The sequence below is a fragment of the Patiria miniata genome, unplaced genomic scaffold (assembly GCF_015706575.1).
Source record: "Patiria miniata isolate m_02_andy unplaced genomic scaffold, ASM1570657v1 HiC_scaffold_18, whole genome shotgun sequence".
Classification (NCBI taxonomy): domain Eukaryota; kingdom Metazoa; phylum Echinodermata; class Asteroidea; order Valvatida; family Asterinidae; genus Patiria; species Patiria miniata.
The window spans coordinates 12,621,108-12,637,554 of NW_024037056.1; the positions used below are offsets into that span (position 1 = coordinate 12,621,108).

The 16,447-nt window shown below is 39.6% G+C and overlaps 2 protein-coding genes across 4 annotated transcripts; both read left to right on the plus strand.

Moving 5' to 3' along the window:
* The first annotated feature begins 1,676 nt into the window (after positions 1 to 1,676).
* LOC119724655 (serotonin N-acetyltransferase-like) lies at positions 1,677 to 8,167 on the plus strand. 3 transcript variants are annotated; one of them, XM_038195804.1, is made up of 5 exons: positions 1,677 to 2,224; positions 4,439 to 4,542; positions 5,769 to 5,891; positions 6,235 to 6,400; positions 7,083 to 8,167. In XM_038195804.1, the coding sequence occupies exons 1-5, from the start codon at positions 1,972 to 1,974 to the stop codon at positions 7,142 to 7,144; spliced, it is 708 nt and encodes a 235-aa protein (XP_038051732.1). In that variant the 5' UTR covers positions 1,677 to 1,971; the 3' UTR covers positions 7,145 to 8,167. The 3 variants fall into 3 exon arrangements, with proteins under 3 accessions (XP_038051732.1, XP_038051733.1, XP_038051734.1); XM_038195805.1 differs by lacking the exon at positions 6,235 to 6,400; XM_038195806.1 differs by lacking the exon at positions 4,439 to 4,542.
* Positions 8,168 to 10,421: 2,254 nt separating this feature from the next.
* On the plus strand, positions 10,422 to 16,343 carry LOC119724656. The gene is made up of 5 exons (XM_038195807.1): positions 10,422 to 11,040; positions 12,579 to 12,688; positions 13,521 to 13,643; positions 14,969 to 15,125; positions 16,015 to 16,343. Exons 1-5 carry the CDS (start codon positions 10,857 to 10,859, stop codon positions 16,074 to 16,076), a joined length of 636 nt encoding a protein of 211 aa, XP_038051735.1. The 5' UTR covers positions 10,422 to 10,856; the 3' UTR covers positions 16,077 to 16,343.
* Positions 16,344 to 16,447: the final 104 nt, after the last annotated feature.

Sequence of the window (16,447 nt, forward strand, 5' to 3'; positions counted from 1 at the left end):
CATGACGAAATATCACAAAGTATTACTTTTTCTTTTTCTTTTGTAAACGCTTCGGAACTGCAGCTCTTTTTCAATGTTTCAATGATCTCCACTGACAGTCTACCAATTTATAGCAGTCCTGGAAAATGGGGTCACTAGAGTCAAAAGTCTCATGTTTGTAACACTACAACCATGTCACACATGAATGAACACACGTGCGTTGGCCCGTATCTTCCGAGATCATTTCGAGCTTGTTTGTACGTTAAGGCCAAAAAAAAAAGTCTCCGGTTTCTGGTATGCGCGCGCGTCGCCGTAGCCATGCGCGTCGGCAAAATGAAAAAGTTGTTGTTTCAATGAAAGATGATGTCTCAAAACCGCCAAACTCACTGGTTTGACTGGAATTCTGTTACTGCACAATTTTAACGTGTTTTTAGATGGGGTTATGATCGAGAATAAGCTTTATGTGGCCTCTCTGGACTCCCATATATTTGCACTAAGTTTAGTCGGGCACCATTTGCAGTCATCAGCCGACATTTGAAGCAAAAAAGTCAGGTAAAAAAAAAAAAAGCCGCGTCGCCGCACCACTTTTTGGACAAGCTCCATACCAGAAACCGGAGACTTATTTTTTTTGGCCTAAGGTATAAGTAGTTAGTAGGTGCGTTTCCGGGTACACCCCTTAAGCATAATGTATCCTTATTGGTGACCGTTTTAGCCGATTTTCGGCTAACTTTGACAGAACTTTTGTTAAAAAAAAACGAGTTTGACAGAAAATTTGACAGAATGGATTTTTTTTGGGGGGGGGGGCAGATTTCTGGTAGAATTCTGCAAAATGGTTATTCGGACAGAAAAACATGGAATTTTATTTTTTACTTATGATGGTACATTTGTTTGAAAAAAATCTTCAATCTTTTCAAACAAACCCTTGCGTAATGGACAGATTGGTTGCAGGGTCTAGGTGCGAAGGTTCACTGGCTGACGCAACCGGATTTTGCCTGAAATCTATGCAAATCCATAACATCTTTCATGTGACTATAGATTGTTTATGATATAACTTTAACCTTAAAGGGAATATACAACATTTGCAAACATCGAAAAATAAAACTACCAAGATTTTACGAAATACCTAGGATGTTGGTAAATGACAGTCTAAAGCATCCTGTAAAATTATGGCACCTGGTGTGAAGTCATTTTTTTTTTAATTGTATTTTTTATACATTTCCAACGGTGGTCGGCCGACCACCGTTGGAAAAACCTAACTATTTTTCAACTACTGCTCCAAATTTACCCTTTTTTCAGTCCAAATTTTGTTTGCTATTGGTGACATGTTCATGAACGGGTGCAGGCCAGCTAGACTGGTTCCCTTACCTTACAATTTTCTGGCATTTATAAATTGATCCATTTTATCTTAAGTGGAGTCAGGGAACCAGACTACGTGAACAATTTTGCTTTGCTTGGTTTTTCCAGCATTTTTGAACACAAAATTTCAAATATGTCGGTGTAACAATATTTGATCTATTACACTAACCCCTCAAATAGTTCATTTATGAAAATTACAGCAAAAACCAATCATGTACATTCCCTTTAATTAAGGCAATACTACAATATCTGCATGATTTTAAGTGTTTATGTCGTACTGCGAGTAATTCTGGGGAATTGGCAGATTTTTGATAAGTCTGACAGATTTTTGAAGTGCATTTAGCAGAATTTGGCCATGACCTTACACTCTGCCGCTGAGGCAAAATGGCCGCCAATTTTGGAGCTGGACGGAGAGCTCGAGAAGCACATGTTCTTTATCCTCCCAAAAATGCAATTTTCAGTCGTTGAACCTTAAAATTTTAAGCCAAAATATCGTTATGGTCCTCTCGTGCCAATTTGGTATGTGTAGGTGTTGACTACTTGTTGACGGTATCGTGTGTGTTGATGTTGAACTTGAAGGTGTAGGCCTATCCGTGCGTGTATTATTTCTACCTTCATGGTTAACCGTGTAACAACATGTTTGCGAGAAGTCAAGGTCTTGTATGTAGGCCTAATGCACGTTTGTTTACATGCATGTACCGCCCTACAATTACAAACATCGCCGGTCAGCGCCTCCGTTGCAAACGTGCCTTGATATACCGGTTGGGTGACACGAAAAGGCTGGTGTCATCCGAGTCCAGGCATGCCAGGACCAGCCCAGATGGATCGAGTTGCATAAGGCAGATTAAGGCCGAGGAAGTGCACGAAGTGTGGCAGTTGGATGCCCAGAGTAAGTTCGCTGCCATGCATTACTGTGCAATCATGCCGAGTTCGTTGGGAAATCCATGAATCAGGTATGCAACTGGGAATTTAGAAAAAACGAGGAAATTCCAAACCACACAAGATCTTGTGACTTTGTACACTGTTTTTTAATTTGTAATGGCATTCATGAGAAGTAAAAAAACAAGGAAATCAGCGGATCCGAGGAAAAGTTGCATGCCTGATGATGTGTGGGTACTTGGGTAGTCCGAAAAGGTGGGACTCGCAATTAAATAATATTATTACAGTCCCAGTATTGAACTCTAATACGTGCAATACGAGGGCACAGTGTTTGACTGCAGTCCAACACCGATTCACTACTGCATGCATCAGTCAACTGTGCCAAAAGAAACATGTGTGATGTGGCATCATGAGCATTTCCCCGGTCCCACTTTTGTTCACCTAATTTCACAGTTTAAAAAAAATCTGCTGCGCTCTGTCTAATTGAACGGTGGGCCAGGGTGATAAATTAGATCATGGTTATTCCTTCCTCCATGATTGGATTAACGCAAACCACGGACCATGTGTATTTGTCTTTTACTATGGGTTGCTGTAATGCTGTATCACTTGAAAATAACATGTACATGTACATGTACTTTTTTAACATGATGGCGCATGAGGGCGCGCGTTATGTACTGTAAGGATGCGACATGCGTGTGAGTGGATTTACAATAGGCACAGACCGAGCGCAACCCAGACTTGGCCAAGTCTAGCTGGGGGAGGTCGTTGTTTTCCTGTTCTATCCTGGGGTGTTCCACATGTTGTTCGATCAGGCTTTTGAATTTCTCTAGTGGTTTGTTTTCCATTTTTAGAGTTTTTAAATAATCACATTTTTAATCTTAATCTTAATTTAATTAATATTCCTATTTTATTTTTATAATTTGTTTGATTTGGTCTAACTAGAAGGATGGGGGAGGGGGTGGGGGTGGGGAGGGGATTTTTGTTTCTGTTCTGTCCAGGGATGTCTACATGTGGTTTCTGGTTTTTTAATGACTATTTGACTATGTTTAGTTTACATTTACATTTCGGTGTTTTTATCACATTTTGAATTTTAATTGAAACTCCTTTTTTTACTTGTATAATTTGTTTGATTTGGTCAAGCTTGTGGGGAGGGGGTTGTTTTCTGCTCTGTCCGGGGGTGTCGACTTGTGGTTCAGACTTTTTAATTACTATAGTCGTTATGTTATCAATTTTTGAGATATAAAATCACATTTTTTAATGTAATATATATATTCCTTTTATTTATATAAATTGTTTGATTGTAAAGCGCCTTGGAGCATTTTTTTGATGGATTCGGCGCTATGGAAATTTACATTATTATTATTATTATTAAACCCTGGGTGGCTGGACGTTCGGCCGTAAAATCCGGGTATGGAGTAGGCCATTTACAAAAGATGTTGGACAAAACATGTTCAAGGGCTCAGAAGAGTTGGCATGACTTTTTCATGTACATTATAAAAGATAATTTTATTATATATTTTTTTTACATCTTTGGACATCAAACAAAAATTTAAAAATATAATACATAAAGTGATATATATGAACAGGGGCTGTCAAGGATAAACAAAAGTATGATACTGTCATCTAGCTGTTAGCTGCCACCAAGCATCTTAAAGCTATAGTCCATCATTTGTAATTTGTGCATTTTGTTCGTTTGAAGCAACAAAAGTGTTCAAAATCCAATGAAGGATACTGAGCAACTAACCTGATGAAGTTTCAGCTAAGCTTCAGCTGTACATTCCGAGAAAAACAGCATTCTAAGATCTCAATTTCAAATCAAAAGTTACTGAATCATGTTTTGAATTGTTTTGAATTGCAGCTATACGCGACGTCGCGCACTGACCCGACGAATTACAACAACCGCGCGCGCGTGTGCGTCGTTCCAATACTTGTGCGCGCTGCACTGAATAACAAAACGAACTACTAATTTAAATTTTCCTACGGTGCTTCTTAAGAATCACCGTTGGAAATGCCTTCTTTCGTTGATTACTTCAAAATGACAGCTTCCCAGAAAGAATAATTTCACAGGGAGTTTAGTTTCTTACTATCTTTCAACTAAGTTTGCTTTTCAACAATAATTACGCCAGTTACTTTTCGGATGGCTGCAAATGATGGACTATAGCTTTAAGTCTCACTTGAAATCGCTGAAAAAGGAGTTTGAATTCCCCATCATATGTTTTCCCAGGTTACCCTGATTATCCGACACAGCCAATAGAGATATTAACTCGTGCCCAGAGAGCCGCACCCGACCTTTTTTGGGGACACTTCGCAAACGGGAGGATGACTGGAGTGAGTCCATTTTATTGTTTCGATTTTTTTTTTTATAGAAAACACACTTTCCTCCTTATGTACAGGTTTCTTCATGCTTCTAATTACTCAGTGTGTATAAAAAAATGCAAACAAAATACAGCGGAATGCTAGACGTAGATAATAAAGGTATTGTAACGGACCTTTGCTGTCATCCGAGCGGTTTATTAGCGGGTATTTGTTGTCTTATCAGATTGGAATCGGCACTGGTCTGTCATTAGGTAGCGTGGCGATGCCGATTCCAATCTCCCTGCTTAATAGTGCAGACAAGAATCACTGCATGTATTTGATTAGCCTACAACAGCAAGAGAGAGACACAGACACGTCTGTATGGTTTCAGCTCTAAACCAGTTCTCCTCGTTTATTTAACTCAACACATACTTTATAACTCACTTACAATCAAGGATGCTTACAATTAGTTGTCCTAAACCCCGCCCCCTTAATTGTGATTGGATTGTTTTACCCTTCCCTTATCCCTGATTGGCTGCAAGTTTCGTGAGCGTGGTCACTGCACGGTCGAGTCACGAGAGGGCGCACTCATTTTCCACCTGTGGAAAATGGGCGTGACTCTCACAAAAATACATGCGCAGTAGGAGCTCTCCACGGCGCTTAATGCCAAGATTATTTATAAACAATGACATCATAAACAGAGACGACTGCAGGTCGTCACAGTATGGTTTGAAAGATACGCCTTCGCACTTTAAAATGAGACATCAAACGTCCAAATCTGTTAATATTTGACAGAGTTATGTGTAATTTTCCAAGAGAGGTCAAATTGACCATATAGGACCAAGTTTTCGAGTTAAGGCATTGAGACAAATGTAGTCGTATATGACCCTTTATGGATATTTGCCTGGCGTGTATATTCTTGCTGTCAGTTTTGCTTAACATTTTTTTAGCATTAGGTGATAGTAAGAAAGTATTTAGAATAGTGTTTTCTCGTTTTGTAGGCCGGGCAATATCCACACAGAGGCAATAAGGCTACCTTTGTCCCAATGCCTAAAATTGAAAAAAAGTGGTCCGACCGTGAATTTGACCTCTCTTGGAAAAATACTCAAAACTCTGTCAAACATTATCAGATTTGGACGTTTGATGTCTTATTTTAGTCTGGCATTCCGTTTTAGACATTAAAGACATTATGCTTACGAGTGGATATTTGCAGGAAATAAAATAAAGATCCACCTCGCCATGATTCTTTTCCGTTTTAGTTTGCCTGTGCAACTCTCAGTTCCGGCAGTAAATGGACCCACGATTCCTTGTTCAACCATGAGCCAGAGGGCGCTGTTGCTTGTTTGCAGTCACTGTGTGTCTACCCCGAGTTCAGAAAAATGGTAAGTTCTTGACTGAGGCTTGATTTAAGCCAAATTCGTCGCTGAACCTTGTCAAGTTTCGCCTCATTATTCTATCAAGTCACTCTGGTCAAATCTCAAGTCACTCTGGTCAAGTCTCGAGTCAATCTGGTCAAGTCTCAATTACAAGTCTCAAGTCACTTTGGTCACGGTCTTAAGTTCCTCTGGTCAAGTCTCAAGTCGCTCTGGTCAAGTCTCGAGCCACTCTGATCAAGTCTTACGTTCCTCTGGTCAAGTCTCATGCTAATCAAAGTCGATTCACCTTAGTTTGTGATATTTATTTCTCGCAATAAATATTAAACCCCGTGTACCTTTGTTTACACAGGGTATTGCAAAGGCACTTGTAAAGCATCTTGTAAAACACATCGAGGACAACCACAATGGTGTAACTAACATGTGCTTCGTATGCGAAGCCCACCTCATACCGGCTTACAGGCGCATGGGCTTCACATACGTGGGGCCCGCAGATCCTTCCTGCCTATCGGGTGAAGGTAGGCCTACGTTAAAATTCAAATCACAAGAAATACAGTGTGAGTAAAAAAATGAAAGAAACCCAAATGTCGGGACTATTGTTTTAGTGAAGTTCTGCATGTAGCACTTTCAAAATCTAAGATATGAAAGCCCAATTCATAAGCTTTCTTTTAGTACACGAATCATTCAAATCACTCGAACACTTTTTAAGTTATGAAGTTTTTAACACTGTTTTAAAGTCTCAAAAAGGTGTGCGTTCTTTCAGCAAAACGTACACAATTCACACACATCCCTATGCGATTCGATTTCGTTTTGCTGAAAGAACTTACTCTTTTGTGATCCGTGGACAGAACTTTAAACGGTGGTTGTGTATAAAATTCAGTAACTTGAAAAGTACATGAGTGATTTGAATGACTCTTGTACTAAAAGAAAGCTTATGAATTGGGCTTTCATATCCTAGATTTTGAAAGTGCTACATGCGGAACTTCACTAAAACAATCGTCCCGACATTTGGGTCCTCAATTCGGTTTCTGTCCTCGATTTATCGACGGTGTTGCACGTCCTCGATTTACACCATAACCGAACGCGGTACTTGCACACAGCCTTATCTTGCATACCTACCGTGGACATTCCTTTGTATTCTGTAGTTACGAAAAACAGGAGAATGAATGTCTTTTTTGTTTTGCCGATGTTCTCTAACAGAATCCTCGCAGTGGTATGATATGGAGTACCGAGTACCGGCCTCGCCCAAGGATTCAGAGTGAACGTAGACCAACCTGCCAGAGTCTTCTGAATTAATGAAAATAATGTTTGTTAAATTGAATAAAACTGCCGCCAACTGCCTACTGAGTGGATTATATAACCTGGGAGGTTATAATAGACAAAGGAAGACAGTAAGAGACGAAGTAGTACTTGAGCTGATGTGGTTTATTCGGTTGGCTGTGACGCTCTCTGTCTGATTTCTAGATTTTACTGGTTTTTATACAGTAAACGGACATTCCAATCTTACAGCTATATTACAGGTGTTCTTGCCTTATTAGGAATTGTTCAGTAACTATTGAATATTAATAATACAAGATTGAAGGTGTTTGGTCAACTTGTATCTGGGGGCAGGGCTAGGCAAATGAATAGAACAATCGGATTTCCTTATAAGTCCGTGGGCTGAATCACTGTGGCCTTCCGATGCAGCCCAGCATCCACCCACGCGGACCTTGTGGCTTAACTGGCCATTCCTTAGATGTGCTTCATTACTAGGAAAGTGGTTCTGTTCCTTGACGATCAACCCATACAACTTTTACAGTAAATATAATCCATTATATTTTGACCCGAAATAATATCTCAATCAGAAAAGTTATAGCGGGCTTAAGGTTTCAATCCAAGCATTGACCTTCGTCAACGAATTAAAAATGAGGGGAAAAAATAAATAAAACTGAACAAAACTGCACGCTGCAAACAAACTGACTGGATTGACCAGGGATATACAAATGGGGGTCTAATTTTTTAAATATTTTTTTTATCCTAGCAGGACCTTTTATCAAAGGCAAAATAATGTTTAAAACAGCACATTGCAGTTATTTACATTGCCGACTCTATTTCGTAGCCTGCTTTTGAAGGACAAATGTACCAAATCTGAACACGATGAAGCTTAAACTGAGTTTGTTTTACCCGGAAGTGTTGCACAGTTTGAATATATAAATACACACAAAAAGTCCAGTGTTCTTTCAGCAAAACGAAAGGAAATCACATAGGGGTGTGTGTGAATTGTTTTCGTTTTGCTGAAAGAACGTACACCTTTTTTTGTGATCCGTGGACAGAACCTTGTGGACAGAAACAGTGGTTGTGTTTAAAACTCCGTTACTTGAAAAGTACATGAGTGATTTGAATGATTCTTGTACTAAAAGAAAGCTTATGAATTGGGCTTTCATGTCGTAGATTTTGAAAGTGCTACATGCAGAACTTCAATAAACAATAGTCCCGACATTTGGGTTTCTTTTTTTTTTACTCGCCCTTTATAAATATGCGTGGATATGAGATATCCCGAAATAAACTGCATTTACATGTATGTACATTTCTTTCTCACCAAGATGTGCAAATGCAATATGGTATTAATGTTTATTGGTTCCCATGGACTTGGGCCGGGGTTGTAAGAAATAGATATCATTTTTTTAGTGTGTAGGGCACCTTTGTTGTGTTTTTTTTTGGGGGGGGGGGGGGACATTTCACTATAGGGGAATCTGTTTCGGCTGTTCCAACTTTCATCTTAATAATGGTGATCAGCGTTTTCAAACATGCCTACACTGAACAATTGCCTGGGTTAAAATTTTACCCAACGATAGGGTAAAAACTGCAACTGGCCAAAATAGGGCTGTGCCTACCCCTTTGGGTTAAAACTTCTGGTTAAATTTAGCCAAACCTTGGGTCAATATACAGGACCATATTTAGTTGTACCGACTAACGAATTGGGGAGCTCAGGTAGGTAGGTTCGAATGATTCGCGGACGTTAACACGTTTCATGCGCATGCTGCACTGTTATAAAGTTACATCAAATTTTGGCGTTGGAATCTTAATCTTACTGGTATTACACGCTACTGAGAAATTATGTTTGTTTTTAAAGATTTAGGTAGCTTTGGGGAAAAATATGGGCATTGATAAATTCAAGTAGGGGCATCGTTGGTTTTTTTTTTTCATTTATTGCGTCTAGCGCTTTTATTTCTCGCAACATTGTTTACATTTTTGAGAAAAACCTTATTACATAGTTACATTATATTACATTAATTAAAATAAGTTGTTACAAAAACTTATTCCAGAAGACTTTGTTTTTCTTCTGTAATTTAGCTCTCCAATAAAGTTCTCGAATGAAAGTGTCAAAAGTGTTGATCCACTTATTGTCTTGATATGTCTCTAATCTTACTTTGAAAATGGAATACATTGCTATTGTTATAATCAAATTTATTTCAAATTCGAAATCAAGGCTTGTTACTAAATTAAACATTTTTGGCAATTCAAAACAATGTTTTGTTATCGCTTGGTAACACTGAGCAAATTCATTCCAAAAGTTTAATGTATGTACACATGTCACAAAACTATGATTGTAATCAAGGGGCATTGCTAGTTTATTAATTAACGTTAATAGTTGGCTTCACTAACGCTGATTTAAAGCTGCAGTGTGTCTTCATGGTTGACACCTCGCATTAAAGTCACAAGGCATGAAGTAGTAGTATCAGTTTCTAGAAAGGTATTGGTCCAGTTCATATACATTTTTGTGTATAATTATGCCTAGCTGTTACTGTGCACCTCGTAAAGGCAGCAGTATCAATATTACCTCATGATCTATGCTCTCTAAATTAAAGAGTCAAACTTAAGACCAGTAGTGAAAACTACACTGAAAAAAAAGAACCGAACAGTGGAAATCGATCTATTCGATTGAATTTCACTTTAACACGTCTGGTACCTAGTTTTTGTCAGTGGGAACAAACCTTTATGCATGCTGCCACCATTTCAGTCATATGTTCTCAATAACAGTACTGTTCCGTAGTTCTATAACAGTACTGAATTGGGTTTTTTTTATTTTTATTTTTTTGCAATAAGGAACCAGACTATTTTTACTTCCAGTCTCGCTTTGGTTACGTTGATTAAAAATCAAAATGGCCGCCACATAACGGTCTATAGGGTTGAAATTACTCTCTTTGGAAATAACAGAGTATGCTTTGGTCGTGTACCGTTTTTAAGTTGTGGCAGGAGCTTATGCATATCACTTAGTGGTCGGCCGGTCTGCCTGTTACGAAAATTAAACAAAAGTATGTTGTTCCATAATGTGCCATATCGCCTTCGCATTTAAGCTCTGGCAGGGATCATTTTGATCGACTCGGCATGCAAGACTTTCAATGCCCGACTTCCTGCAGCGCAACCAGAGCTATGTGCACTCAGACTTGTTTTCTATTACGGTACAATTGGAGACTTAACCACTGTGACCTCCCGTCCTTCGGCGTTTCCCTATACAATAAGATTGTATAGGCCTATACTTAATTGTGAAACAACAATAAGAACGTTATGGCGTACGTGTAACTGGACCTCGATCAAACACCTGCAGTGCTAGATTTTGAGGGCTGAGAATATATTGGATATCCAGGCACCATGTTTAGGACCTGCAACGTATGTTGCATTTATTTTGTGCCCTGACTAGACTTACCGGTATAGCCAGTCAAGGGCAACGAATGAGTTCAGTGAAAGAAAAGAAATCATACCAATTTACAACATATTGAAAATATTGCAAATTGATGACTACATCATTAAATGATTCTTTTTTTAAACTCAACTTCTGTTAAATCGATCAAGCAGCTGTTCAGTCATTTAAATACTGACTAGCCAGTGTTTGGTACCCAGACGTGCGCGTATAAAAAGTGAACGTGAACTGGCGAGACTTGCTCGCTCTAAAATTGCTTGGAAGAAGTCGAGGGCGTCCATGTTTTTGCAGAAATGTTTGCATGCAGGCGAATGTTCCGCTCTGTGTTGCTGGGCCAAAACCGAAGCTTTGCACGGTCCTCCTTGCATGAAATAATGAAATCGTCAAGGGCAGGATCCAAGGTCAACTTTGAATCAAGTTGCATACGGAAGATCAAGGCTGATGAGGTTCACGAGGTGTGGATGCTGGAGGCTCAGAGTAAGTCTTTATCAAGGTCGCAGATTTCTCTTTGTGTGAATATGACCAGCCAAATACTGAAAAGTCTTTTAAAATATTTATTCTTCTGGTATCACTTTTTTTAGTAATAGCAGACATGCATGCTAAATCATCCACTCCCTGGATAATAAATGAAATGTGGATGCCACCCTTGATTTGAATTTGAAGGCCATTTTCAAGGTCACAAAGACAAGCCTCATTTTGAAGGGTTGGGTCACTGTTGCCGTCACAAATGGCGCATACTATACCGGGTGCATATCTATGTTCCCCAATACCTAGGTTCCCCCACCCTAATCCTAACTCTAACCCTAAGGATTGGGGAACATCGAGGATTGGGGTATTGGGGAACGTCGGGTACACCCCTGTTATACCTAACTTGATCGATCTCGCCTTTATTTTGGTATCATTTGGTTGTAGCTTGTGTGACGTAACATTGGTTTCCTGCTATTACAAAAAAAATGCCTGAAAAATTGTTAACATTCCGTACGTATTGGCCGACCCGCTATTTTGAAAACTATGAAGGTCCTATTATAGTGTATCATTCGTAGTCGTACCTGATATAAATATGTGATGCGATCAAGCTAAATGAGTCGTTTGTCGACCCTGGTCATTTTTAAAACAGTTTTGAAAACAGCACAATCTCGCTACATGTATTTATATACTGATGTGAAAACTGCATGCAGATACCATCTTTAGTTCAAAAATTATGGAAGTCGGAACACCAAGAGATGTGATGTAAAAGCATCAGTACAGTGGCTTATTCAAATCATGCAATTTGGGTTTCTATATTATGTGTCATTGTAGCTCTTATAAAAAGGAGGTAATCCGTAGTGGTGAATTCGATATCGCAAATCACCTTGTAGCAAGGTGAAAACCCAGGGACCTAATTGTTATAAGGGTGTTCGACCGTACATGTATTTCCGTACATGTATTTCCCAACCTCAATTATTATACTATAGGTCAACATTTGTTTGTTCGGTTGTTTGTCTGTTTTTTTGTTTGTTTGGGGTGTTGGGGTGTTTGTTTGTTTGTTTGTTGGTCAGTGGGGTGTTTGTTGTTTGTTTTCACTATTATTTACTCTTATCTATCTATTTATTTATTCTGAAGTAGTCCATTTTTGGCCTGTTCTATAACAAATCATTTTATTATGTTTACTCATTTACAGTATACATAACAATTTAAAACACAATGCAGTGTTTCGTTTTATTCATATGGTTTTATTCACGAAAGGACTTGTTTTATTATTTTATTTCTTTAAAGTTTTACGTATATATAATTTATTAACATTGTTTTCAGTGTGTCATATTTAATCAGTTGGAGAGTCCCTCGACAGAAACCGTGTCTCTTTTGGGTAATCCAGCGGGAGCTGGTTAAATATATTGTGTATGTTTTGTCTAAAATGTTCATGTGTATTTCTGAGTATTTAATATTTGTTTGTTGTAACAAATGTATCCCGAAAAAAATGAAATAAATGAAATGAAATGAAATGAGAGATGGAATTTGAATTTGCCATTTCCCAGCTTTCCCTGAGATCCCGGCAGAGCATCTGCCGATAGAGAGATTCACTCGTGCCCAGAGAGACGCCCCGGAGCTTTTCTGGGGACACTTTGCAGACGAGAAGATGACTGGAGTGAGTCTATTTTATCGTTGGTCGAATAAGGAATTGCATGAGTGAAATCTCGATAAGACAAACTTTCAAGGGAACCGGTTCGAAATTAGACTTAAGCAGACTTTTGAGTTAAGCAGGGTTGTTTAATGTATATCATTGTTTTACGACTTAAGTTGTATTGAGTTATCAGAGTTCGACTAATTATAGAAATTTCAGATGTACACTGCAAAAACTGCAGTGTTAAATTTACACCATTGGTATCTATACACTGTTATTTCGGTTGTGTAAAAATCAAACGGTTGTGTACTATATGAACCTAGCAACCCGTTGTGTAAACTGTTGTTTACACAACTTGTGTAAAATATTACACAAGTTGTTCATTTTTTATTTACACAACTGGTTGCTAGGTTCATATAGTATACAACCGAAATTAAGTGTATATAGGACCATCTGGTGTTAAATTTTACTGGTGTTGTCCTATATGAATACCGAATGGTGTTAAATTTACACTACAGTTTTTGCAGTGTATACTTTTTTAGTGTTTTGGGGAAATGGTGGATACAGTATATGAAGGCGATACTTTCAAGTGAGTTACACTTTTGTAATAAACCCAATTTCAACTTCATTCGACTATATAGTTCCACTTTCAACGTCGAGACTAAGCCATTTGCGAGTGACCTAAACCCTTTGGGATTTAAATATGAAAAAAACAACATGGAACTGGGCAAAATTAGCTAAGATAACATTTTAAGAGCTGTGATATCTCTGGTTTGTTGTAGACAAGCATGTACTTTAAATTGTTATAAAAATGTTGCCTATTTTTTTGATGAGAAAATTGGTGATTTGTTCATAGTTCATATTTGGGACTCGTGGTGGTGGCAGTAAATGGACCTACGATTCCATGTTCAAACACGACTCAGAGGGCGCTGTTGCTTTTGTGAATCTGCTGTGTATCTACCCCGAGTTCAGAAAAATGGTAAGTTGAAAAGTGTGGGCAAGGACCAGTGGTTAACTAGCGGTTGGTTCATGACGTATCTAGTGCATGCGCACTGAAGGTGAAGTGCAAGCGACTCTAGTCGAACTATTGTCATGTCAACGACCGTCAAAAAATGGCGGTCGCATAATATTACTCTTGTTGATTCTAGTTTAGGATATCTTGCATAATCGGCAATATTGATCAAGTCTCAAGTCGCTCTGATAAAGTCTCCAGTACGTCACTCTGGTCAAGTCTCACGTCACTACGTCATTCAAGTCATCGAAGTCACTCTGGTCAAGTCTCAAGTCACTCTGGTCAAGTCTCAATTCATCTGGTCAAGTCATCATATCACTCTGGTACAAGTCACTCTGGTCAAGTCTCAAGTCACTCTGGTCAAGTTTCAAGTCACTCTGGTCAAGTCATCATATCACTCTGGTACACGGTCACTTTGGTGAAGTCTCAAGTCACTCTGATCAAGTCTCAAGTCACGCTGGTCAAGTTTAAAGTCACGCTTGTCAAGTCTCAAGTCACTCTGGTCAAGTCTCAAGTCACTCTGGTCAAGTCTCAAGTCACTCTGGTGAAGACTTAAGTCAGTCTGGTCAAGTCTCGAGTCACTCTGGTCAAGTCTCAAGTCACTCTGGTCAAGTCTCAAGTCACTCTGGTCAAGTCTCAAGTCTCTCTGGTCAAGTCTCAAATCACTCTGGTCAAGTCTCAGGTCACTCTGGTCAAGTCTCAAGTCACTCACGTCAAGTCTCAAGTCACTCTGTTCAAGTCTCAAGTCTCTCTGTTCAAGTCTGGCACTCTGGTCAAGTCTCAAGTCACTCTGGTCAGGTCTCAAGTCTCTCTGGTCAGGTCTCAAGTCACTCTGGTCAAGTCTCAAGTCTCTCTGGTCAAGTCTCAAGTCTCTCTGGTCAAGTCTCAAGTCTCTCTGGTCAAGTCTCAAGTCACTCTAGTCAAGCCTCAAGTCACTCTGGTACAGTCCTAAGTCACTCTGGTCAAGTCTCAAGTCACTCTGGTCAAGTCTCAAGTCACTCTGGTCAAGTCTCAAGTCACTCTGGTCAAGCATCAAGTCACTCTAGTCAAGCCTCAAGTCACTCTTGTACAGTCTTAAGTCACTCTGGTGAAGTCTCAAGTCATTCTGGTCAAGTCACAAGTCACTCTGCGGTCATTTAAGTCATCTAAGTCACTGGTCAATTTTAAGTCTCAAGTCACTCTGGTAAGATCTCAAGTCACTTTGATCAAGTCTTATAATTAAGTCGATGTCCTAAGACCAAAAATAACGGTTGAACTTTTCTTTCTAATACCTGCTGCTTTTGTTCACACAGGGTATTGGTTCGCTTTTGATGAAGCATTTGGTAAGGCATATCGAAGAGAACCACAAAGATGTGACTAAAATGTGCTTCATATGCGAGGCCGAGCTGATACCGGCTTACAAGCACATGGGATTTACATACGTCGGGCCCTCAGACGTCACCCAACTAGGTACGTTAAATTCCAAATCACATGAAATAGTGGGAGAATCGAGGCGTGGTTACAGTCTGGTTCCTTGACGTGCTGTTTATGTGACGTCTGTAGCTATAGATTGCAGGTCAGGTAACCGGCGACTCGGAATCAACAGAATGGAACATGAGACGGCAAAGCCCAAGTGCGTACCTGAGGTACAAATAGTGGGCATTACACCCGCATGGCTTAACAATTTGCTTTAAGTTTCGATTTACTCCAAACTATATTCTCTGAACTATACAATGAGCAAAGAAAGTATATTATGTTTTTGTAAAAAAAAAACAAGCTTCATGTGTAAATGCCAGAGCTTACGCGATTATCAGGTTCGTTAGTATGACGTCATTTCGTTTTAAACCACGCCCACTGGCCATTAAGTAGCGTTGGAACCATTGGAACCGGAAGCAAACGCAACTTGAGTGTTTATCCAATGGGCGCTCGTAATCAGTGGTGCGCGCGCGTGTCATGATGACGCTTTTACTAACGAACCGGATATCCGAGAGGACGGTCAATGAAAACGCAGCCTCGACTCCACCGGGCGCGAGCGCGTATCGCGCAAGGCATGATGGGAAACAACATGGCGCAGCAAGATCGTACCCATGGGGAATGAGGTTGATGAAAACGTGTCCAGCCTTCAGACAGGTTCTGAAACGGTAGGATTCTGCCTGGTCACGTGACAGTGGCGCCTACCTGACCTCAGATTTTTTTTCCATAGCTCCATGATTTGTCAGAAAAGTCAGAACCTTTTGGTCTGGGAACTAGACTATAGGCCTGAGCTCCGCGGACGGGACACATAGCGAAGGGATACATGAAAGGATACAACTTTTTGTATGTGAATGTCTTTCTTCTTTTTTTGCCGTTGTTTTAACAGGTCCCACGCAGTGGTATGATATGGAGTACCAAGTACCAGCCTCGCCCAAGGAGTCAGAGTGAATGTAGACTTACCGATTGTGCGACCTGCACGAGTCTTCTGAATTTTTGAAAACAATGTTTGTGAACATAAATAAAACTGCCGCAAAACCTGAGTGGATTGACGTGAAATATAACATCAATAAGAAAGTTAAGGGGTCTAACTTTTTCGAGTCCTAGCACTGACCTTTGCCAAAGGCAAAATAAAAAACGATAAAAATGAATAAAAATGCATGCTGCATACTGCTTACCGACTGGATTGACCTAGAATTATACAAATCAAAATTTAGAGAAAAAAGTCAGAGGGCCTTAATTAGCTTTGCACGGTATAATATAGGCACTCCATGCATGATTACACCACAGGTCACGGATTGACCTCCAATGTTGAATACACT

Excerpts from the sequence above, each read along its gene's own strand:
- LOC119724655 (XM_038195804.1), top strand. The coding sequence starts at position 1,972 with ATGTTTGCGAGAAGTCAAGGTCTTGTATGTAGGCCTAATGCACGTTTG. Across the intron at positions 4,543-5,768 it reads CAAACGGGAGGATGACTGGA|TTTGCCTGTGCAACTCTCAG; the intron begins GTGAGTCCATTT and ends TTTCCGTTTTAG. Across the intron at positions 6,401-7,082 it reads TTCCTGCCTATCGGGTGAAG|AATCCTCGCAGTGGTATGAT; the intron begins GTAGGCCTACGT and ends GTTCTCTAACAG.
- LOC119724656 (XM_038195807.1), top strand. The coding sequence starts at position 10,857 with ATGTTTGCATGCAGGCGAATGTTCCGCTCTGTGTTGCTGGGCCAAAAC. Across the intron at positions 11,041-12,578 it reads GTGGATGCTGGAGGCTCAGA|CTTTCCCTGAGATCCCGGCA; the intron begins GTAAGTCTTTAT and ends GCCATTTCCCAG. Across the intron at positions 12,689-13,520 it reads CAGACGAGAAGATGACTGGA|TTCATATTTGGGACTCGTGG; the intron begins GTGAGTCTATTT and ends ATTTGTTCATAG.